The sequence below is a fragment of the Megalobrama amblycephala genome, unplaced genomic scaffold, assembly GCF_018812025.1.
Source record: "Megalobrama amblycephala isolate DHTTF-2021 unplaced genomic scaffold, ASM1881202v1 scaffold455, whole genome shotgun sequence".
Lineage (NCBI taxonomy): Eukaryota > Metazoa > Chordata > Actinopteri > Cypriniformes > Xenocyprididae > Megalobrama > Megalobrama amblycephala.
This window is the reverse complement of record NW_025953386.1, coordinates 1-24,887: the sequence shown is the minus strand read 5'-3', so window position 1 is coordinate 24,887 and position 24,887 is coordinate 1. Positions and strand designations below refer to the sequence as shown.

The 24,887-nt window shown below is 34.5% G+C and overlaps 2 protein-coding genes across 3 annotated transcripts; both read right to left on the bottom strand.

Moving 5' to 3' along the window:
• Positions 1 to 14,718: 14,718 nt before the first annotated feature.
• On the bottom strand, positions 14,719 to 22,312 carry LOC125261662. Of its 2 annotated transcripts, none has more exons than XM_048180218.1 (5): positions 21,753 to 22,312; positions 21,315 to 21,647; positions 17,672 to 17,895; positions 17,283 to 17,373; positions 14,719 to 15,104 (listed from the first exon to the last, which is right to left on the bottom strand). In XM_048180218.1, the coding sequence occupies exons 1-5, from the start codon at positions 21,793 to 21,795 to the stop codon at positions 14,770 to 14,772; spliced, it is 1,026 nt and encodes a 341-aa protein (XP_048036175.1). In that variant the 5' UTR covers positions 21,796 to 22,312; the 3' UTR covers positions 14,719 to 14,769. The 2 variants fall into 2 exon arrangements, with proteins under 2 accessions (XP_048036175.1, XP_048036177.1); XM_048180220.1 differs by having other exon boundaries at positions 14,729 to 15,101.
• Positions 22,313 to 22,419: 107 nt separating this feature from the next.
• On the bottom strand, positions 22,420 to 24,884 carry LOC125261661 (regulation of nuclear pre-mRNA domain-containing protein 1B; the record flags this gene model as incomplete). Its single annotated transcript, XM_048180217.1, has 3 exons — positions 22,420 to 23,175; positions 24,328 to 24,503; positions 24,821 to 24,884. Coding segments are annotated over 3 exons (390 nt in total), but the record flags the coding sequence as incomplete, so codon positions are not given.
• Positions 24,885 to 24,887: the final 3 nt, after the last annotated feature.

Sequence of the window (24,887 nt, the reverse complement as noted above, 5' to 3'; positions counted from 1 at the left end):
GTATTTAAAAAAATGTGATTCTTAATTTCCAGAATCTTGCAGCTTATTGAGTAAAAATCAGCAGTTGAAATTATTTCAGCGAATATTAGAATAAAACTGCATGTTCAGGTAGCAATGTTTTTTTTTTTTTTTTTTTTTAACTCCATGTCTATGGTAACATCCTCAAAAATTTTTATAAAATGATAAACATCACCTTTCAACCCTTTTAACCATTGTTTAAGAAAAGGGATGAGTGAGGGATGAGTGGATTTCCCTTTTAAATGTGTAATTGTTGATTTTCAAACTATAATAAACTGAGTGGTAGCCATCCAAAACATTCAGTTTTCTTTAACCCGAGGACAAATGTATTTAAAATGTTTGTGACCTGTTCAATTTAGTCTGCACCATATATGCAAATTCCTAGACAATGTATCTTTAATTTGGCCAAAATCAAACCGGTTAAATCAAACAAGCAAAAATTCTATTAAATTAACATGTTTGTGCCACACACAATTCATAAACATTGTTCATTGACCTTTCAATGTGCTTGCTTGATAATTAAGAAAATATTGTTTGGAGGAAACATGAAATAGGCCTGTTTAATGTTAGCATATTATATAATTGTATAATATTTTATATTTAAATATATCTGAAAAGTCATTGAAAGTAAAAAAATAAAATAAAAAAAAAATAAAAAAAAAAATAAAAAAAATCCTTCCCATATAGAGTCCGCCCAGTGAATCTCAGCCATTTCCAACCCTGGGTCCACTGCCACTTCATCCGCTCCGAGTGAGAAACCGCTTCAAACGATTCAGCGCGTGCAGGAACTGAACAAATCATTCAAACTGATTCGCGAATCAATTTAGACAGCTTTACTAACTTGTTTGATCAAGTCTTTGAACAGAATCGACTCAAAAGAGTGATTCATTTGTGAATGGGGCATCGTTCATGAAAAAAGAGACAGTGCGCATGGAATAAACTACGCATTTCTTAACATTTACAGTATTGAATTAAAATAAAGTAACGAGAGGAACGTTGCCCATTGTAGCGAAGTAAAAGTACAGATTTTTCATTACAAATGTACTCAAGTTAAAGTAAAAGTACCCACATTTTAATCTACTCTAAAAAGTACAAATTTTCCAAAAAACTACTCAAGTACATGTAACGAAGTAAATGTACTTCGTTACTACCCACCTCTGGAAAGGGCTTTATTTTGAGCTCACAAACAGGGTTTTCTACCACTTCAAATACAACAATGTATGCATAACTATCAAATATATAATGTAAATGACATTAAAAAATGACACAGATGACATCACTTGACTTCCTTCTTCCTATTTCCTGAAGATCAATGAAGAAAGGCCAATGGAAAGTCCACTATCTCTTTTCAGTTATCAGAACATTTTAATTAGAAAATCATAATTTCATATGAAGCTTTTAGTTGAAGTCACTGGTGTGACCTACTTTATTGCTAGGGAATAAAAAAAAAAAAAAAAAAAACTAGAATACAAATGGATTAAACTACTTGATTTAGTGAATATATCCTGATTGATAACATGTGGATTGATTCCTTGCAGCAGCCATTTTGTAAAATGCATTTTTCATGAAAAATGTCACTGGTGTTACCTGTTTATAGATAAACTTTAGTTAAAGCTATTAGTTCTTTTTCATAAAATAGCACTACTATTTAGTTCTTTTTCATAAAATAGCACTAAGATTACATGACTATAACTTTTCTTTCTCATTGTTAATCCTCCTTTGGTCAGATATGGCTAAATTAAGGGTATATCTAACTTCAGTGCAGTGACTTTACAGACAGCGTATTTTACAGCCATTTTTAAAATGTTGCTTATGATCTTTTACTGACTGCTTTCTCTGAGTGTCAATGATAAGTCTTTGATTGTATACCAAATGTAAAAATTTAGTCCAATCTACTTAATTATAGTTGAAAAATTAAGGATCTTTGGTCTTATGTATATATCACTGGTGATTCATTTTGTCACTGGTGTTACGGTTTTTTGTCTGTCACATTAAATATAATGTGTCATGTGTGACATGGTAATAATTTTACATTCATTGAATTCTGCTACACTCAAGAATTAAGATTTAAAGGATTGAATCATTACTTGTTTATAACCGTTTTTCAAATATTTTCATTGTTATAGCAAATACATGGTTGCGAAATTGAATTATCATCATTCAATCACACTTTTAACTAACCTGATTAAGATAAAAAAAAAACACACAATCTCCTTATTTTTTGCATTATCATTATTTTTCTGTAACTCTGACTGCATGTGCTGAACAAATTGATAACTAATATTTCATAAAAATATTTAAAATTGCCAGAGAAGTAAGGTAACACCAGTGACAAAAACAGGGGTACATGCAGTCTGTAAATAAATGCAAAAAAACAAAACAAAAAAAAAATCATTAAGCTGTCATTCATGTGTATTCATAAAGTCAAAGTGTAATATATAACAACGTGCTCTAAGTTTAAATGTTACAAAAAAAGAAGTTAATTTTAAGACATTTTGTCAAACCAAAAGTGGACGTTTCTGTAGAATGACCCGTATGCACCATTTTTCTTCTGCCATCCTGGGGACATTCTAAAACGCTTAACGTGAAAAAGGCTTAACGTGGCTTAATGTACTAAGACAGTGATTTTAAGAGACCAAACTCACTAAATATCATGCTAATAAAGATTATTATGTGCAAAAAATCATATGAGCCCAAAATATGATCTTAACGCGTTTTATAACACGTTAAGCTTTTTTCTCCCATAGAAAACCGTTATAAGAAAAGGCTTAACGTGGCTTAATGTACTAAGACAGTGATTTTAACTGACCAAACTTACTAAATATCATGCTAATAAAGATTATTATGTGCAAAAAAATCATGAGCCCAAAATATGATCTTAACACGTTTTAAAACACGTTAAGCTTTTTTCTCCCATAGAAAACCGTTATAAGAAAAGGCTTAACGTGGCTTAATGTACTAAGACAGTGATTTTAACTGACCAAACTTACTAAATATCATGCTAATAAAGATTATTATGTGCAAAAAAATCATGAGCCCAAAATATGATCTTAACACGTTTTAAAACACGTTAAGCTTTTTTCTCCCATAGAAAACCGTTATAAGAAAAGGCTTAACGTGGCTTAATGTACTAAGACAGTGATTTTAACTGACCAAACTTACTAAATATCAAGCTAATAAAGTATACTATATGCAAAAAATCAGATGAGCCCAAAATATGATCTTAACACGTTTTATAACACGTTAAGCTTTTTTCTCCCATAGAAAACGTTATAAGAAAAAGCTTAACGTGGCTTAATGTACTAAGACAGTGATTTTAACAGACCAAACTCACTAAATATCATTATAATAAAGTATACTATATGCAAAAAATCATATGGTTGGGTGGATGTACTGCGCATGTGTCGAACTCGGTCATCCGCGCGCATCCAGATGCGCGGAAACGATTGCGCGGAAAGTGAAATATACCCGGGCCTTAACAACCGAACAAGCCTCGACATGCACGACATAACTTTTCACAAGCAATTTAGACACAACAATAAAATACTAACCATTGGCTCTTATGAGTAACGTTTTCTCTACCACATGATTGGCAAAAATTTTGGCACGGTAACATCCATCAATGGCACTAAGTGGAGTTAAAGATACATTCTTCTCCCCAATGTCGAATGAAAATGTAGAGCAGCTCTTTTCGGTACATCCAGACTCCTTCTCTTTAGGGGAACAGTAGTTGAAGATCTCTCTCCTCAGCTGTTCGCAGTCTGTACTTAATTCATATAGTGCCACTCGACTGAAATTAAATCCAGATTTCTCGTCGAGTAGCACTATTTTCTCTCCCCACCTTCCCTCCACTCCCTCACGGGAACTCACAACACCTGATAAAATGAATATTTGTACTGCACATTAGAAGTCGCGTTTTTAGATTAGAATATAATTTGATGTTTAAATATCCGAGAGAGTTACATTACGTACCTGCGATAACAAGGGCTAGTATCGCGAAGAAGCCGTTCATTTTTAGCGAGCTTTTTTTTTTGTCTTGTTATCTGTATAATCTGCCTTGGACTGATCTGTTTTGGGGAACTACGTAACTACGAGGGGAGGGTCCACTACTTTCAGCCAATCACTCAACTAGTTTGTTGTATTCACGTGGACAGGTGTGGCAAAGAATGTTCGAGAAAGATATTTCGTGCAGTGTTGCCAGGTCCGCGATTTTCCCGCGGAATTGGGATACTTTTACACGGTTGTTTTTCATGTCCTTGGGTTTAAGCGACCAAAAATAACATGATATTTAGTCCCTGAAATGCTAATTTTACCAGAGGTGCCCCGCCAAAAACGCGAATTTTACCTCCCTGAAATGCGATTGGGATAGTTTTGAGGAGCAATTGGACAGGTTTAGTTGTAAAAACCTGGCAACCCTGGTTTCTTGACCGGTTATAACCGCTTTTTTCCGGTATATACAGTCTTCTGTCCCACTGTGGTGGTACAATGTTAACTCTCCGTTCTGTTATTCTAACTTATATGTTTTGCGCATGTTTTTATTCATCATGGACTGAACATTAGTGTAGGGTGCTGTGTAAAGGAGTCAAATGGTGTACTCATATTGTATATTTCTTACAATGTTTAATCTTATTAATTTGCACACCATTGGAAGACCACACGGACTGCTCTATCCATCTATCCATATATAATGAATTCCCTCCGTTTGATGTTTTTAATCTAAGTCATCATTCACAGCATAAACAAGCATATGTTCCATTCATTTGAAAATTAAACATTATAGTCATTTTAAATAGCGTTTGTTCACTTTATATTTTATAGATGCTCCACACAGCATCATTTACACGTCCCTCTGATAACACAGCTATCTAGTCAAATTAAATCTAAAGAATTCACTCATATCAAAAAGCATTTTGTTGTGAGTGAGTTCGGTCATATGATAATGATATCATAATGAGAGACAATCATAATGAGAGACACTGTAAACATACAGTGACTAGAGAAGAAAATGGGATCACACTGTATTGTTTTGACAAATATCAGCACATCTGTTGAGTTTTATCAGCAAAATAATCATTTGAAGAAAAACAGATCAGGTTTGTAACCAAAATATATCAGTTTATGATGAGCATGAGTTTCCTAATTAATTTCTCTTGATATCATGAACTCAGTCTACAGGTGTTTAAAATCGAATCCTCATGTTTAGTCTCTTCCAAAACCAAAATGAAGCAAAATTGTACTTGGAGCAATAAAACTAAAACCCTACAGGTATAAGACAAAGCAAAAAAGGGTTGCTTTCCACAGCAAAGTCACACCAAAACAAAATCTCCACACTTTGAGTCCGATTTAACGACGGATGGACTGGTGGGTTTGATCTCTGTGAGGTTTGGGAACCTTGTTGGCTGGTATGAGAACTACTGAAATACAAAAGTGGGCGAAGGATCTTGATCAGTCGCTCTGCCCTCCTCTGGTGTTTGTGAGTCAGGAGGAACCAGTGTCTTAGAGGACTTTGAGTCTTATAGAGGCGTTCAGTCAGTGGAAAAGAGATCTCCGGCAGACGGGAGGGGGGCGAGACCGCCGGTGACGTTCGGTAGGAGAGACAGATCCGGAAGACTCTGGATGTGCGACTTGAGCTCCTTCCGCACTTGTGTGACACGAGCGAGTTTCTGCTTGTATTCCTGCAAGAACACATGATAATCAATAAATGAATGAATGGATCAGACAATGTACTCTACCATTTAAACTTCTGCTTTTTATTATGGTCGAGAGTAATTCGTCTTTTTATGGAAAGGAATTGAATGAAATGATTTAAAGGGTTAGTTCAGCCAAAAATGAAAATTCAGTCATTAATTACTCACCCTTTTGTAGTTCCACACCCATAAGACCTTTGTTCATCTTTGGAGCACAAATTAAGATATTTTTGATGAAGTCAGAGGTTTCTGTCTCTCCATTGAGATCCAACGCAACTACTCCAAGGTCCAGAAAGGGTAGGAAAAACATCATTAAAGTACTCCATGTGACGCCAGTGGCTTATGGCTAATTATGGCTAATCATTTGAAACTTAGCAAAACAGCTGCTCCAGTAGGCCTAATAATTTAAATATGTATCTTAAACTCTGTTATGGAAACTAGTATGTATTAACCTCAATTAAACAATTTAATAATCAATTAAAAAGTAATGTATACCTTAATGTAGCCGCATTAGCGGTTTGGAAAATGAACGGATGATGGATGGATTTATCCGCGGGCGCCACCTTCTGGTCAGAACCGGGAGTTCATTCAGCACGACCATCACAGTGCATTATGAACTTCTTGAGTGTACATCAGTTGTACACTCGTTGTTGCGGTACATTATGATTGAATAAGTGCGACACCACTACAAATTGCTGTCCTAAAAAATCACCATATAGGGTATATAGGGCGATTTCAGACACAGCTCTTACCTGCCATATACTAGAATCTTCCAGGCAGGTGCGTTGAGGAAAGTCAGTGACCGGGTCTGGACCACCCCTGTTATACTCTTTTTTTTTTTTCTCTCTGTTTTTTTTTTTTTTTTTGCAAGTAAAAGGCCTTTTAATTGTATAAACTACCTTCATGGTTCACTTGTCTTTTTGCTGTGAAATCTTTATTGACTAAGTAAACATATTAATAACTTTTAAATTATTAGTAATATTTCAAAATGAACACTACTGGACTGAAGCAATACTGTGGGTTTTCTTGATTATTCACACACACACACACACACACACACACACACACACTGGTAAGATTTTTAATGTTTTTAAAAGAAGTTTCGTCTGCTCACCAAGGCATTTATTTAATGAAAAATACAGTAAAAACAGGAATATTGTGAAATATTATTACAATTTAAAATAACTGTTTTCCATTTGAAAATATTTGAAAATGTAATTTATTCCTGTGATCAAAGCTGAATTTTCAGCATCATTACTCCAGTCTTCAGTGTCACATGATCCTTCAGAAATCATTATATGATGATTTGCTGCTCAAGAAAGATTTTTTTGTGTACAATTTTTTTTTTCAGGATTCTTTGATGAATAGAAAGTGCAAAAGAACAGCATTTATTTAAAAAATAATCTTTTGTATCATTATAAATGTCACTTTTGAAACATTTAATGCATCCTCACTGAATAAAAGTATTAATTTCTTTAAAGAAATCTTACTTTAAATTAAATAGATGCAGCCTTGGTGAACAGACAAAACTTCTTTTAAAAACTTAAAAATATATTTTAAATATATATTTTATAAATATATAAAAGAGAGAGGAATATGTTCAATTGTGATTCTATGTACTAAATATTTTTTTGATTTACTGAAGCCATACAGAAAATGTTTTGAGCTGTGTCTTTTTTTATTATTATTATTTAATATCATGTGTTGGTTTTTGTAGCCTTACAATAATACTGCATTACATTTTGCAGTGCATCGATATTTTAAAAGATTTTATAAAGTCATTATGCAGTAAATATTTTGACAGGACCATGTATACACACCCAGACATCATAAATATTGAATAATTTAATGAGAGATCAGACTATTGTTACATGTGCACTCTGTTTTGGACTTGTGTTGTTCCATTTCCCGCCACTAGTTTATCACCATGGTTACTGAGCACTCCAATCATCACATTCAGCTGTGTCTATCACTACCTTGTTATCCCCTGCATATAAGCCCTGTGTTTCCTGTCATGTGTTGTCTGGTATCATTCATGTGTAGTTTGGTGTCTGTTCCTGTCATCTCCTGTCGATATTCTAGTAAAAGACTTGTTTAGATATATTTCTCCTCGTCGTGTGCTTTATACACCAGCTAACGTAACAACTATAGATGAGATCAGTGAATCAGGCCACTACATGATGACCAAGTATAGCCAACTTCACTTCATCAGATTTTCTTTTGTTTTTCTTGCCATAACAATAGATTTAGAAACAAAGCAGCCAAAGAAAAACTACAGTTTAAAAAATCAAGGGTCAAGAGTCTAACCACAGCAAACATTAATATTTTCAATAAAACATCAACATCTAAACTTTTGTTGATTCCCATTCAGGATTTTTTTAATGAAAGAATAAAGTTGAACCGGATTGTAATAAGTGAAGATGCTGATCTTGGGAGATCTGTTCGTGTTTAATGTTCTGTTGGGATTTAAATTGTTTCTTTTGTCTGATGTTGTGGCTTTTAGCTGCCATCTAGCAGGTAACATCTGATTTCGTGGTCAATGTGTCACTTCCTGATGGAAGTCATAGAGACATTAAATCTTCAGATCAGGTTGAGGTTCATCATCAAGAGAAACACAACTTAATAATATTAATAATATTTTTCATAATGTCCATCAGCATCTGGCTATTAATTGTGTTCTTCATCAGCATGGAGGGTAGGATACATTTTTAATATATCTTTCTTTTCACAATTGTTTTGCAGTGTTTTAGTGGTTGTACTGAAAAACATGTTCTGAAACCTCAACATAGACCGTTTCATGGGTTAGTCTGAAGAAACAGGAAACTTGATGAGGATGAGAAATAACTTGCATTGTCCTCTAGATTTATATTTAGAAATGCTGTCACTAGTTTTGTGAAAAATAAATAGGTCATTCTGTAGGTGTTGCCATGATATCATATATTATTATTATTATTTTAATATAATACATATTTTAATAAAAGCATACATGTAGGGGATGGTGATTTGACCCTTTCCTGCCACTTTTTTTTTTTTTTTACATTTCCTTTGTACTTTTTGTATAGTATGCTTTAACAGCATATAAGAAGATTTACAGCAGCGTTATTATTGATTTTATATATATATATATATATATATATATATAAAATCAATAATGTATGTATATACAGTACAGTCCAAAAGTTTGGAACCACTAAGATTTTTAATGTTTTTAAAAGAAGTTTCGTCTGCTCACCAAGGCTACATTTATTTAATTAAAAATACAGTAAAAAACAGTAATATTGTGAAATATTATTACAATTTAAAATAACTGTGTACTATTTAAATATATTTGACAAAGTAATTTATTCCTGTGATCAAAGCTGAATTTTCAGCATCGTTACTCCAGTCTTCAGTGTCACAAGACCCTTCAGAAATCATTCTAATATGCCGATTTGCTGCTCAATAAACATTTATGATTATTTTCAATGTTGAAAACAGTTTTTTTTCAGGATTCCTTGATGAATAGAAAGTTCAAAAGAACAGCATTTCTCTGAAATACAAAGCTTCTGTAGCATTATACACTACCGTTCAAAAGTTTGGGGTCAGTAAGAATTTTTATTTTTATTTTTTTGAAAAGAAATTAAAGAAATGAATACTTTTATTCAGCAAGGATGCATTAAATCAATCAAAAGTGGCAGTAAAGACATTTATAATGTTACAAAAGATTAGATTTCAGATAAACACTGTTCTTTTGAACTTTCTATTCATCAAATAATCCTGAAAAAAAATATTGTACACAAATATTTTGTACAATTGTACACATTAAATGTTTCTGGAGCAGCAGATCAGCATATTAGAATGATTTCTGAAGGATCATGTGACACTGAAGACTGGAGTAATGATGCTGAAAATTCAGCTTTGCATCACAGGAATAAATTACTTTGTGAAATATATTAAAATAGAAAACAGTTATTTTAAATTGTAATAATATTTCACAATATTACTGTTTTTTACTGTATTTTTAATTAAATAAATGTAGCCTTGGTGAGCAGACGAAACTTCTTTTAAAAACATTAAAAATCTTAGTGGTTCCAAACTTTTGGACTGTACTGTATATATATATATATATATATATATATATATATATATATATATATATATATATATATATATATATATATATATATATATATATATATATACACTGCGTTCCAAATTATTATGCAATTGACATATCAGTAAGATTTCAGTACAATAAACATTCAGATTTTAGTTTTTCTAAGTTAAAAAATAAAAATGTTTGTTCGTTTATTTATCCATGTCTTTTTAGATAACTGGTATCAATCTCAGACAAAATAATTTGCCAGATCTATGGAAACCCTACTTAGAGGTTGTTCCACATTATTAAGCAAGTCACAGTTCTCATGCAATATGGGGAGGAAGAAAGATCTTTCTGAAGATGAAAAGCATGAAATGGTGCAATGATGTGCAAAAGGCATGAAAACAACTAATATTGTGTGAAACTGAATGGAGATTATCAAATTATCATAAGATTTGTGAGTGATTTAGAGCACAGCAGAACTCGGTCAGATAAAGGCTTGCTAATGAAAGTTCCTATCAAAAAAATGTATTGTATTAAAAGGGCAGCTATAAAAAAAGCCAGTGTTGAGCAGCAAACAGGTATCTGAAGCTGCTGGTGTCTCTGGAGTCTCAAGAAGCTCTCCATGCAGGCTGGCAGTTGTGCGTAAAGAGGCATTTTAGACACCACTAACCAAACCTCACAAAGAGAAACATTTACAGTGGGTTTAGAAATACATGAAGACTCATTTTTAAATAGTTTTATTCACTGACTAATGCCGTACTACAATGGATGGTCTAAATGGATGGATTTCTGGATGGTTGGTGAATGGCCACCACCACCACCACAAGTAACAGCCATTCCACATTTTTGTGGGTAGTTGAGGTTTGTAGGCCTATATTTTTAAAATATTTTATAGCACTAAACCATACGTCCGGTATCTAACTAGTTTTAAAATTCTTTCTGATTTAGTGACTGGCGAGTGGGATGAGTTAAAGACTGTGATGGAGGGAGATGTTCTCACTCTACGAACAGGAAACACTGAGCTTGAGAGAATCAGTGAAGCAACATGGCTTTTAAAAAGGGGTGATCGAACTGTCCGTATCGCACAGATGTATCAGGGTTTTGAACCCTTTTATGAGGAGGGACCAGTCGGCAGTATGAAAATGGACCCAAAGACTGGAGCGCTGACCATCAGGAACATCAGCTCTGGTGACTCTGGACTGTATGAAGTTTCTCTCCACAGTAGATCCATCTATGAGAGGAGATTCAAGGTTGATGTTTATGGTACGTTTTTGCTGCAATCAGTGCATAACAAATAGCAAAATCTTTCAGTGATGTCATGTGATTGGCAGAATTTTTGGCAGAATCCCACTTTTGGCAGAATTCTAATGTTCTTGCGTTATTCAGCCTGAGGGTGGCGCTCTAATGATGATTGGCAGACTTTAGTATGCACGACAAACGCATAGAATACATCTAAGAATTGCATTAAAGGGTTAGTTCACCCAAAAATGAAAATTCTGTCATTTATTACTCACGCTCATGTCGTTACACAACCATAAGAGCTTTGTTAATCTTCAGAACACAAATATTTTACAGATATTTTTGTTGAAATCCGATGGCTGAGTGAGGCCTGCATAGGGAGCAATGACATTTCCTCTCTCAAGATCCATTATTGTACTAAAAACATATTTAAATCAGTTCATGTGAGTACAGTGGCTCAATATTAATATATAAAATATAATATTATAAAGCAACAAGAATATTTTTGGTGCGCCAAAAAAAACTAAATAATGACTTATTCAGTGATGGCCGATTTCAAAACACTGCTTCAGGAAGCTTCAGAGCGTTATGAATCAGCGTGTCGAATCAGCAGTTCGGAGTGCTAAAGTCACGTGATTTCAGCATTTTGACACGCGATCTGAATCATGATGAATTATGATGATAAACACATGCCTACCGAATCCATGCGCTATATTTAAATATATCCTACTCACTTTACGACTTAAAATAGTCTAGAAAATATGAAAAATATTTGTTGCAGAATGCTGAACACATTTATAATTTACTATTAATTTAGTGTATATAGAGGTCTATGTTTGGATGAATTTTATTTTGGTGGGGCTCCACCTGCACTTACAGATGATCCGTGGCTAACTGTGACTTTAAATTTATAATTGTGACTTCAAATTTCTCTTTATTTCTCTTGTATTTTCATAATTGCAACTTTATCTCGCTGAAAGATGTAATTTATGTTTTGGCAGATGCTACATAGTATCTTAATTTTGATTGAATGATTTTTCATACAGTGCATACAATACATTAAATAATAATTTCAGCTTTTGTCTTTGGTTTCCCTGCAAATTCCCATCTTAAAGATGATGTTTCTTCTTTTCTTAAAGGACCTGTTTCTGTACCTGTCATCATGTCTCTAGATAGTGTAGACCAAGCTAACGGTGAGTCCCCCAAACTTCACTTCAGCAGACTTTTCAATTTACAAGTACAGAGTAATACATAACTAGCAATTTAACATATGGACATAATAACATTCAGACTGCTGTCAACATCCCTGTTTTTTCTTGCGCACAGATAACACAGATAAGAAATGCGCTTTCTGTCCTCTTTCCCATAGGAATCAGTTTGTTTGGTTCACCCATTCATATTATGTATAGTTGATAAGTCAGATTCAAATCAGTGAATAATTTGTTTGGACTCACTGAACCTCAATTCCTTGTGTGACATTTATGAATTTTGTGGCAAAAGATTTAAATTCTGCTGTTCTTGATTATGTAGTCAACTCTCATATAATTCAGTCTGTTATATAGATTAGTTTTATTAGAAAGTAAATTCATTAGGAATGGTGTATAAATGTCACGCTAATTGTTGTGCCCTGCTTTGATGGTGAAAATAAATCTTCATTTGCTTCATAATGTTACAACCCTGGGAACAACAAACTGGAACAGACAACAGAAATATTTTTACACTTTTATTTAAGGCCAAAACAACATATCAAAATAATTAAATTCCAAGATACATATAAAATTCCCTATTAAAAAATGACACTCCATTTCCATGGCCCTGCCCTGCTTTCCACAAATATTCAATGATTTAGCCTTCCGGTCTAATGAAAAACAAAAGAAGTCATTGTTTATAAAAGAAATGAAACCCAAGTCTTTACAGTGATACAAATGACCATCCACAAAGAAAAGAAACTGACAGCATACATACTTCTTTATAAAGAATCAACATTAAAAAGATAAGACTCTATTTATCATAGTCATTTCAATACATATTTCTTATCATCTGATAGTGTCAGAGTAGTCCAATAATATATTGAATATCTGAAATATACTGAAATATACAGTGGCAGAGGAACCCAAACTCCATCAAACTTCTGTACCGTTGTTTTCTCAAAATGTCCACTAGGTACATCAATGTGGCCACAGAAGACAGAGGAAATATGCTCTGTGTTCTGCTCTGTGAGAAATGATCGAGACGTGTTCATCTCGTGGTATAAAGGGAGTGAAATGGTGAATCAGACCAGCAATCCTGATCTCAGCATCAAACTCAGTTTACCATTAGAGCTTCATTATAATGATTCAGAGATCTACAGCTGTACGGCTGCAAATCCAGTGAGCAACAAGAGCGTCAGTCTTCACAGGAAAGAGATCTGCCAACGATCTGAGGGTACGAAAACTACATTTAACACAAAACAATCAATGACCGCTGTGCGGCTCCTGTGTCTCCAGACAAACACCTTTAATAACACAGATATTTATAAATAATTCTCTTCTCTTTCAGATTGTCTGGATCATTGTGGCGTCACTGAAGCTCTGATTCGACTGGTTTTGTCTGGTCTGGTGGGAATCGCCACTGTTTTCTTTCTGGTTGAGCATGTGAAGATCTCCTCATCTCAGAGAAGAGCTGCTGCTGCTGTATGATGATGATACTTTCATGAGACAACACCCTTGCGGTTCCTTTCATTATGTATGTGATAGTGATGAAATGCTGCAAAATCTGTTGACAGTGAAGTTGGTGTGTCTGGAGAAAGAGCTGCAAATTATTATCATCACCCTTAAAAGATGTCATGATAATGAGATGAAAAAGGGACGTTTATCTGAAAAAGTTTAGTTGAGTCATTGATTATAAACAATGTGCTGGACTCTTTTATATACATGCATTTGTTTGTGTTGTCTTAGAAATCAAAACTTGGCCCATAGTCACCCAATTGTTCACTAAAGGTAAAATGAAGAGAAATCTCCAATTGAGTTATTAACAGAATTTTTTAAAAAAGTTTCAGGGGTTGATTTAAGTGTTTGTTCACCCAAAAATGACAGTCCTGTCACCATTTACCTTAAATACTTTCTTTCTTCTGGGAAACACACAAAGATATTTTGAGAAACATTTTTTTCTGCCCATACAATAGAAGTCAATGGGCACCAATGCTCTTTAAAATATCTTGTTGAATTACCATTTTTGGCTGAACTGTACCTTTATAGTAAACAGTTCATTCCTTGCCAACTCAGTGGATAATGAACATACAATTACATTTTTTACACATTGTCACATATTCCCTGTGTTTTAAGACTCTTATTTTGATAGTTTTGTCCTATTGTTTCTGTTTATTGTTTGTTTAGGGTTTTTGATTATTTTCAGTTTCTATCTGAGATGACCAATCCTGTGTGTACATATAGCCCTTTGATTCAGTCTGTTGTTGGTCATTGTCACATTTTGTTTTGAGTTTATTCATTTTTCTCCCTACCTGTATTGTTTTTTTGTTTTTTTACAAAAGCACCAAATAGATCCTTGCCTCACAAATTACCTTTCTCCTCGACTAGAACGTTACATGCATAGTAAAAATAAAAAGATAATTCATAAATATCTTAATATCTTTCCTGCCTCCCAGATTTTGTATGAAAATTCACAGATATGAACAAATGTTCTGTTACAGTGGATTTTAGTGTTTAATTATTTTTATTATAGTATTTTTCTTTACACATACATATATTACCACTTAAGTGGTTTATTATAATCATTATCATCATCGTCACCACCACTATTAACATCTTCATCATCATCATCACCACTATTGGGAATATTTTTACTATCATCATTACTATAATAATTACTATCATCATTACTATCTTCACAATCATTTATATTATTTTTTCTATTATAATCATAATCTCTATAGTTTTTATGCTGCACATGCTGTACAGGTCTTCCACTTTCTTGTCTCGTCGATGCATCATCTATCAGGACCTCACTTAGACTGTCTTCATCTTCCAGACAAGGTATCCCATCCTCCATCCTGAAAGATTCACCTGTAGCCTGTTCACCTGCTAATTGTAAGAAAATGAGAGTTTTGCATCATTAGTAACTGTGCCAGTCAACTGACCCTCATTTGTTGTTCAAAGCTATTAGGTTCAACAATATGGAAGTAAACTATACTTACACTTTAATAGTCTTTTTAATGATTTACCTGTCTATGCCAATTGTGTAATATCTATGTAATATCTTTTTCGATTGGTAATTGATTTAATTGAGCATAATTTGATCATTCATTGTAACAGTGTTAGCTCAATTTAAAAATTACATTGACAGACCTATCAAAAATACATAAAAATGTAAACCATATAGACAATGATCTAAATACATTTCTTCAATAAGCATGGTGTTTTCTATTTCTGAATTAGAAATGATTTTGAGGGGGCTTAAAATCATGTCAGATTGGGGTTATCATCTTAAAACTAATGAAGATCAACAAGAATCTCACAAAGTTAAGATACAATCTATCAAGAAAAGGTGCACTATGCAATTTTTTTTTGTTCAAAATTAACATTTAAATAAGAGTCAATACATCATCAATCCTTCCAAAACATGTTTTAATCTTACCTTGATTCACTATGGTAAGCCTAGTATAAGTGTTTATATTTTTGATTGGGTGGGATGGTTTTTGCAGGAAATTGCATACATACGTCACTAATATGTGTCTCATCATATCCATAAATAAAGAAAAGATGATCCGGCTATTTTTACGCGCGTCTAGTGTGGGAGTATCATAGGTTAGATGTCAAATGTGACGTGTAAACACAGCAGATCACTGATTGGTCAGAGAGAATCGTCACTACTAGCGTCATTGGATGTGAAACATCAAACCCGCTAGATTTAAATAGTAACAGCCACCACAGTATCATTTGTTCACGCGACTTTTTTTTAAACAACTTGCTTTAAAGGACTGTCACACAAAACTGGAAGAAAAAAAGAAAAAAAAAAAAAAGAAAAAAAACTGTATCGTGGTCAGTACACAAGGTGACTCGTTGGAAGCGGAGGAGCGGATCCACCGCAGAGGCGTCACAACTATAAACAATCATAATCCCACCCACTTTGAAGCGGTACTAAACTGCAGTGGAAAAGCAAACCGAAAGTAAGCGAGCCATATCGAAGCAAACCGAGTTGTTCCACGCAGTGGAAAAGCCCCAAAAATATCTAGCCTCTGGGAATCACCTGTTTTAAACAAACGCCTAACAGAGGAGAGTCTGTTGGTAAAAAGAGAACGAGACAGAGCTCGTAATAAAACAAGAATCAACATTGGCTTGTCTTTTCAGAGATGACAAGAACTGATGGATTTGAAATTTTGTAAAAGCGATGTGGAGATGATGGTGTTTTTATTACTCAACAGGCGAGTAAGGTGTTTTATTAAACAGATGAATTGCCATATGTAGCTCTCTAACAGAGTTCATTGTAAAGCATTACCAGAAAAGTTACGACATTTCTTAAAAAATACAGAAACACACTGCAAAAGTTCACAACACAAGCAAATACAAATACACGCTGCAAAAGTATTTGCTTGTGTTGTGAAGTTTTGCAGAATGTTTCTGCATTTGGGCGCGTTGTGAACTTTGCAAAAAACGACTTGTCAAACTGATAAAGATGTTTTCTCTATTTGCATGTGTTTTCTTCATTTGCAGCGTGTTGAGCTCTCTCGGCCACCGTACAAATCCCTAAGAAAATTAGATATACTAAACAGATTTACTAAACAGGGCAAATTGGCGTGATAGCGCAATCCCATAAAAGCTCCGATGGGAGCGGAAAGTTCAGCTTGTGATCTATTGACAACACGCAAATTATAGAACACAGACACAACCGGATCATTTCAATATTGACCAATCTACAATCTACCAAGAGCAGCACAAATTAGCGTCTGGTTTAAGACATGTTTTTTTGGGCAATAAAAAAAAAAATGGTGCAAATACCAGTAAATTGACCAGGGCAAACCATAGTAAATCACCTTGCTTGATTCATCTAAATACTCTCCTCCCAAAATTTTTATTAAAATCTCCTACAAATGCATATGCAACAATGTCAGCCACAAAAATAACTGCGTCCTCGACTTTTCAGCTCTAATTTTTCACTGCATGTCTTAATCCTGACAGTAATATTATAACTCCAAGAGCACAAGCTGATAGTAAACCTTGCCCTTAATATTTAATGATATTTGTTCATGATACAAAACTCACCTCCACTGGTGCTTTCACTGCAAGAATTGTTCTCCTCTGAATCCCCTGCATCATCACCAGCTTCAGACTGTTTGTGCTTGTTCTGTATGAACTTGACAAGAATGTTTAAATCACAATCAATTAATACCAAATGTAATACCAAAATAAACAGAATGAACCAGTCAATGTAAATAATGAATGACATTTTAATGATCTACTTTAACTTTCCTTTTTCAAGCAAAATATCTCAAGGAACTTTACAAGTCATTCACAAATACTTGTACAAATTCCCGAACAAACGAAAGTGCACTGTTGAATACACAGTGTTCTGTGAAGACTGCTGTTAATTTGTGTTATGATATTAATACAAAAACAGAAGTGCTGCTTAATTTTCCTGTCATAATACTTGCCTTTTTACACCAGTAGTAAATTAAAATGACCCCTGGGATGACCACTGCAATGACCAATATGATGACCACTGCAATGACCGCTGCGATGCCCACTGCGATGACCACTGCAGTGCCCCATGACATGCCATTTGTCTCAGGTGGGTCTGTGGCTTTGGTGGAATAGGATTCAGTAGGCTCCCATGATGGAGGATCTGACTCTGGGCTGGGGGTACTGAGCAGTTGACCTAAATAGAACAAAATCAACAAAAACAACTAAAGATATAAATTTCTTCAAGAAGTTGCTAGAGAGTTTTGAGAAGATGCTAGACAGCTAAAAGGGTGTTTAAGGGGGCCTAAGTGCAAGGACAGGACTGGATGGAGACTGAGCAGTGAGAAAATACTGTATAAAGTTAGTTTCTCATGTCTGCAAGGTGAGATGTATCACATACTATATGTACTGTATACAAGTTATTTTTTATGAGTTAGGCCTATATTTTTTTATAGCAGAATTTATATTACTTAAAATGTCTAGTTCAAAAAAGGTCAACCTTTTAATTTTGCAGATCAAAAACGTGTGAGATTAGAAAATGAATCCAGCAAACCCAAAGCAAATGATAACGGATGATTGTGGTCCATCATGAATGTGCAAAAACAAACAACTATGTCTATAAATGAAGGTGTGGAACAGCATGAGGGTGAGTAATTAATGACAGAATTTTCTTTTTTGGGTGGACTAACCCTTTAACACTAAGTTGAAATAATATGGGTTGACGGCTTCAAGAGGCAAATATGATCAATCTTTACAAGATGTAGATAAAAATCAAGAGCTTTCTTTCTGTTCCTTAAAAGTTGGTCTCTGCAGCTCTGTGGATAGGTTTAAACAGGAAACTCTTAACCCAAGAACTTTTACTGCTCTCTACCTGTTTCCGCGGGGCGCTACTGTAAAAAAGAACGTGGGTACAACTTCCGGTGAGGCGGCGGAAGTAGCATACCAATGGTATTTTGTGTGCAAATTAGCAAAGAGTCTAAGTGTTTTTTGGATCATTGTTTAGTTGCAAACCTTTATGAGAGATGTCGTTACGGCACTCAGTGATTTCAGTTTAGTACATTTATTTGTTAATAATATCACAATACAATAAACAGTTTTCGTGCCCTTAATTGCCCTTTAATTTACTGACCTTCCACAAAAGTGCTGCTGCATGACTACAACAGCATCCTGACCCTGCAATACATGAACATCCCGCTGTCTGTGCGTCACTGATGCTAGCACCAAAGCCTTATGATGTTATATTTTACTCCTAACGTGTCATGCGTGCCAGAGTCAGTCGTGTTACTTATGTTAACCATTGCGATAATAAATACACACGTTAATGGAAAATATCAGAGACTGCTTGAGGAATGTAGACAATTCTTATATGATTATAATTGTGTATTTATTTGGTTTAATGTTTTATCTGTCTCTTCCCTGTGCCTGTTGATTCCTGACAAATGCATATCTTTCACAGATTCACACACTCCGGTTAACTCGTATAACTCATAACTCCTGTTGTCTTCTCATGAGCTCCCTCTGTTGCTCTGGCTGAAAGGATCAGGATAGATAGGCGGAGAGATCGCGCAAACATCCTCGGATTGCAATCATCGCACAATTTAGAGGAAAATCAATAGAAAAGCTCAAAAAAGTGATGTAAACATAGGGTATGTTATCAATATATTTCTAAATGTGTAAGCCTTTGGACTTTAAAGCCATAATGGAGTTGTTTTGTGCATTCTTGTGATCGTAAATAAATGGAAGCAGGCGCAACTGAATAGGTCTGTGTTTTCTTTTTATGTCAATATAAATATCAGTTAGATTTAGCATGATTGATGTGCACTCCTGACATAAATTAATAAATTACTGTTACTGTAACATTTTTTATTGTAAAACACTGTTCAAATATTGATGCTGGAATCTTACATCTTTAAGTAAAAACAAACATTCGCAAGTTTGGATCGTAAATCTTGAATTACTGTCAACTGTTGAATGAATGAGTGTCACGTCCAGCTTGTTTACTCCGAACTGGAAGACACTCCCACGTTTGACGCAAGGCCTCATGGGGAAACTTGTGGATAGAAGAACTAGTAGGCTATGGCAAGCCGTTTTTGATTTTTGTTCACATCTCAGGATATGAATTCTTGATATCAACAATTCAGTTGTTGATATCAGGAACTACATTTCCACTAGTAACAATGTTCATTCTTGATATCAACATTTGAATTTCCACTAGTAAAAACTAGAATTCTTGATATCTGTAATTGTATTTTCACTAGTGAATCGTCACCATAGGCTGCCATTCAAATTCAATTGTTGATATCAAGAATTGAGTTCTTACTAGTTGAAATTTCAATTTCACATATCAGAAATACAGTTCTTACAAGTAAAAATCTTAATTTTTGATATCAATAATTACATTGCTACTAGTAAAATGCGAATTTTTGATATCAAGAATTCAAATGTCACTAGTTGAAATGTCAGTTCTTGATATCAAGAATTCAAATGTCACTAGTTGAAATGTCGGTTCTTGATATCAACAATTGAATTGCTACTAGTAAAAATATAAATTTTTTATATCAATAATTTGATTGTTACTAGTGTCGATGTTAGTTTCTGATATCATGAATGTGATTGTTACTAGTAAGAAAGTCATTTTACCTATCTGAAATTATATTGATATCAGAAATACATTTTCAGATATCAAAAATGAACATTTTAGATTTAGCATGATTGATGTGCACTCCTGACATAAATTAATAAATTACTATTACTGTAACATTTTTTATTGAAAAACATTGTTCAAATATTGATGCTGGAATCTTAAATCTTTAAGTAAAATGTGAATATTTGATATCAAGAATTCAATTGTCACTAGTTGAAATGTCAGTTCTTGATATCAACAATTGAATTGCTACTAGTAAAAATGTTCATTTTTGATATCTGAAAATGTATTTCTGATATCAATATAATTGTTGATATCAAGAACTGGCATTTCAACTAGTGATAACTGAATTATTGATATCAAAAATTATGATTTTTACTAGTAAGAATTGTATTTCTGATATGTGAAATTGGAATTTCAACTAGAAAGAAATGAATTCTTGATATCAACAATTGAATTTGAATGGCAGCCTACAGTGACATTTCAAATACAATTACAGATATCAAGAATTCTAGTTTTTACTAGTGGAAATGGTAATTCAACAATTGTTAGTTACTAGTTGAAATGTAATTCCTTATATCAAGAATTAGCATTTTAACTAGTGAAAACTGAATTGTTGATATCGGGAACTCATATCCTGAGAATGAATAAAAGTCAAAACGGCTTGCCATAAACTAGTGGTAAGAAGAAATGTTGTTATCTGCTTTACACGCAGGCGCAGAACACACGTGCTAGCTGACAGTCAGCTGTAGTGCTTTCGGTGTGTTCAAAACGGTTCAAAAGCAGCTTTTTTAGACGACAGCGAGCGCAGTTTGTTTGCGTCGTTTGGTGTGTTTGGAGTAGCAATTGTGCTGGTTTGTTGTAAAAACCTGGCAACCCTAACAAACGAATAAGTAGCTGAATTCAGCCTCGACATGCACGACAAAACATTTCAAGAGCAATTTAGACACAAGAACAATGACATAGCCTACCACTGGCTTTGATGATCAACGTTTTCTCTACCACGTCGTTGGCAAAAATTTTGGCACGGTAACATCCATCACTCGCATTATTAAGTGGAGTTACAGAGACACTCTTCTCCCCAATGTCGAATGAAAATGTGGAGCAGCTCTTTTCGGTACATCCAGACTCCTTCTCTTTAGCGGAACAGTAGTTGCAGATCTCTCCCCCCAGCTGTTTGCAGTTTATACTTTTGTATAGTATCACTCGTCTGAAACGACTGAGATTAAATCCAGATTTCTCGTCGAGAAGGACGACTTTCTCTCCCCTCCTTGCCTCCACTCCCTCACTGGCGCTCACAACACCTGATAAAATGAATATTTGTACTGTACATTAGCATTCGCGTTTTTTTTAGATTAGAAAATAATTTGATATTTAAATATCCGAGAGAGTTATATCACGTAGGCTACCTGCTATAACAAGGGTTACTAGTATCGTGGAGAAGCCATTCATTTTGTCTTGTCACTGGTATAATTTGAGGAAAAGTGCCTCGACAGATCGGGAACTGCGAGGGGAGGGTCCTCAACTTTCAGCCAATCACTCACTCAGGTGTGGCTAGTTTGTTGTATTTACGTGGACAGGTATGGCAAAGAAAGTTCGAGAAAGATGTTTTGACCGGTTTCATCCGCTTTTTTCCGGTATATATAGAGTCTTCAATCGCATAGATGGTACAATGTTGTTAACTATCCGTTCTGTTATTATAACTTACTTGTTTTGCGCATGTTTTTACTCGTCGTGGACTGAACATTAGCGCCCTAGGGCGCTAAAAATGAGTCAAATGGTGTATTCATGTTGTGTATTTCTTACGATGCTTAATCTTATTAATTTACCATATATGGACTGCTCTATTTATCCATCCATCCATATAGTAAAGAATTCTCTCTGTTTTATGTTTTATCTAAGTCATCATTCACAGCATAAACAAGCAAATGTTTCATTCATCTGAAAATTAAACATTAGAAATGGTAATTTTAAATAGCGTTTGTTCACTTTATATTTTATAGACGCTTCACACAGCATCATTAACACGTCCCTCTGATAACACAGCTATCTAGTCAAATTAAATCTCAATAATTCACTCATATCAAAAAGCATTTTGTTGTGAGTGTGTTCGGTCATATTTAATGAGAGACACTGTAAACATACAGTGACTAGAGAAGAAAATGGGATCACACTGTATTGTTTTGACAAATATCAGCACATCTGTTGAGTTTTATCAGCAAAATAATCATTTGAAGAAAAACAGATCAGGTTTGTAACCAAAATATATCAGTTTATGATGAGCATGAGTTTCCTAATTAATTTCTCTCGATATCATGAACTCAGTCTACAGGTGTTTAAAATCGAATCCTCATGTTTAGTCTCTTCCAAAACCAAAATGAAGCAAAATTGTACTTGGAGCAATAAAACTAAAACCCTACAGGAATAAGACAAAGCAAAAAAGGGTTGCTTTCCACAGCAAAGTCACACCAAAACAAAATCTCCACACTTTGAGTCCGATTTAACGACGGATGGACTGGTGGGTTTGATCTCTGTGAGGTTTGGGAACCTTGTTGGCTGGTATGAGAACTACTGAAATACAAAAGTGGGCGAAGGATCTTGATCAGTCGCTCTGCTCTCCTCTGGTGTTTGTGAGTCAGGAGGAACCAGTGTCTTAGAGGACTTTGAGTCTTATAGAGGCGTTCAGTCAGTGGAAAAGAGATCTCCGGCAGACGGGAGGGGGGCGAGACCGCCGGTGACGTTCGGTAGGAGAGACAGATCCGGAAGACTCTGGATGTGCGACTTGAGCTCCTTCCGCACTTGTGTGACACGAGCGAGTTTCTGCTTGTATTCCTGCAAGAACACATGATAATCAATAAATGAATGAATGAATGGATCAGACAATGTACACTACCATTTAAACTTCTGCTTTTTATTATAGTCGAGAGTAATTGGTCTTTTTATTGAGAGGAACTGAATAATTAAAGGATTAAAAGAGAGTTAAGGGAATAAAGAGTAAGACATAAGAAGGGTAAAAAGAAGTCTAACCATTTATGAAGGGATCAATTTAAACTATTTGCAAATTATATTTTATTTTGAAATATGGACACATTCACTCTTAATCGTATGTCTAATATTCTGAAAACAAAATATTTATTGTCTCGTCACATTATGGATTACATTAATCATATAAATAATAGCATATTTTCAATTTAAACAGTGAAATTTGATTTAAAAAAAGTTGAGTAGTTTGCATCAATGGACATTACTGTCAGTCGTTTAATATTTATATTGTAAAACAGCCATCAAATATTAAATGTTTAGTCAATTAACATTTTACCACCCGCATGTTCACTGTTTAAACTAAAGCATCATGTTGTAATTGACACTGATCTTCTGTCGTAGTAATGATATTTCACAATATTACTGTTTTTTTTAATCAAATAATTGCAGCTTTGGCGAGTATAAGAGAATTAAACTTTTGAACACTAAGGTTTTTCAGAAATGTTTAATCAATGCATTAACCTAAAAATGTCTTTCCAAACATGTTGGACTTACTTTCTTCTATGAAAAACAAAAGGAAACACTTTATAGAATATCAGAGCTTGTTTTCAAGCTCCAAAAATGAAAAAAAGTACCATAAGAATATCAAAAGCATCATAAACGTTGTCCCATATGACATGTTGCTATATTCAAAGTCTTGTGAAACTGGTTTTATGTGAGGAATTAGACCCATATTAGAAAAGGGCATATTTATCGGTGAATATAATGATTCAATTTTGGTCTTTTTGTCACATAAAGATATTGTATGACTTCAAAGATCTTGGAGTGAGGCACATAAGTCATATGGATTACTTTTATATTATTATTTTGTCCATTTTGGAGCTGGAAGGTAAAAAAAAAAAAATCATGTTCACTTTCAACAGCAGCTCTGATATCCATCAGAAAAAAGAAAATCATGGCTTGAGGGAAAAAAAACAAATATTTTTAGTTCAAGTCTCATACCTCCAGTTTCTTCTCCCTCTCGTTGAGCGCCTCCTTCTGGCTCTGGATGTATTCTGTCAGCATACGGGCCAGCTGTCTGCGGTCCTCTAACTCCGCGGCCAGACGTCCGTTATACTCGGCCAGCAGCAAACAAGCCTCGTCCACCGTCTTCGACAGCTTATCTGCCGCCTGTTTATCTGCAGAGGACATGGAGAGATTCGTCAGAAAACCACTTCCTGTCAGACAGGGTTAGGGACCATTCACACAGGACACGCGTGGTTAAAAACACAAGGTGCAGGTCAGAACGAAAGCTTGTGAGATGCGTTGTTTAAAAGTTGAACTTTATTTACTGGGTTTTTAGAGTGGTGTGTCATGTGCAAGATGCTGCAAAAGACAAGATGGGAGCGTGATGGTCAAACATGTGCATCTAATGCAAGTTTACAAGGGAAAAGCTGTGCATTAGCCCTAAAAACCTTACATATGCACACTTACAAGGTCACCTGCGAGGACTCACCTGTGATCTTCTCTAGAAGAGAAACGTCCTGCACTTCCTGTGGAAGTGATGCGATCTTCTGTCTCAC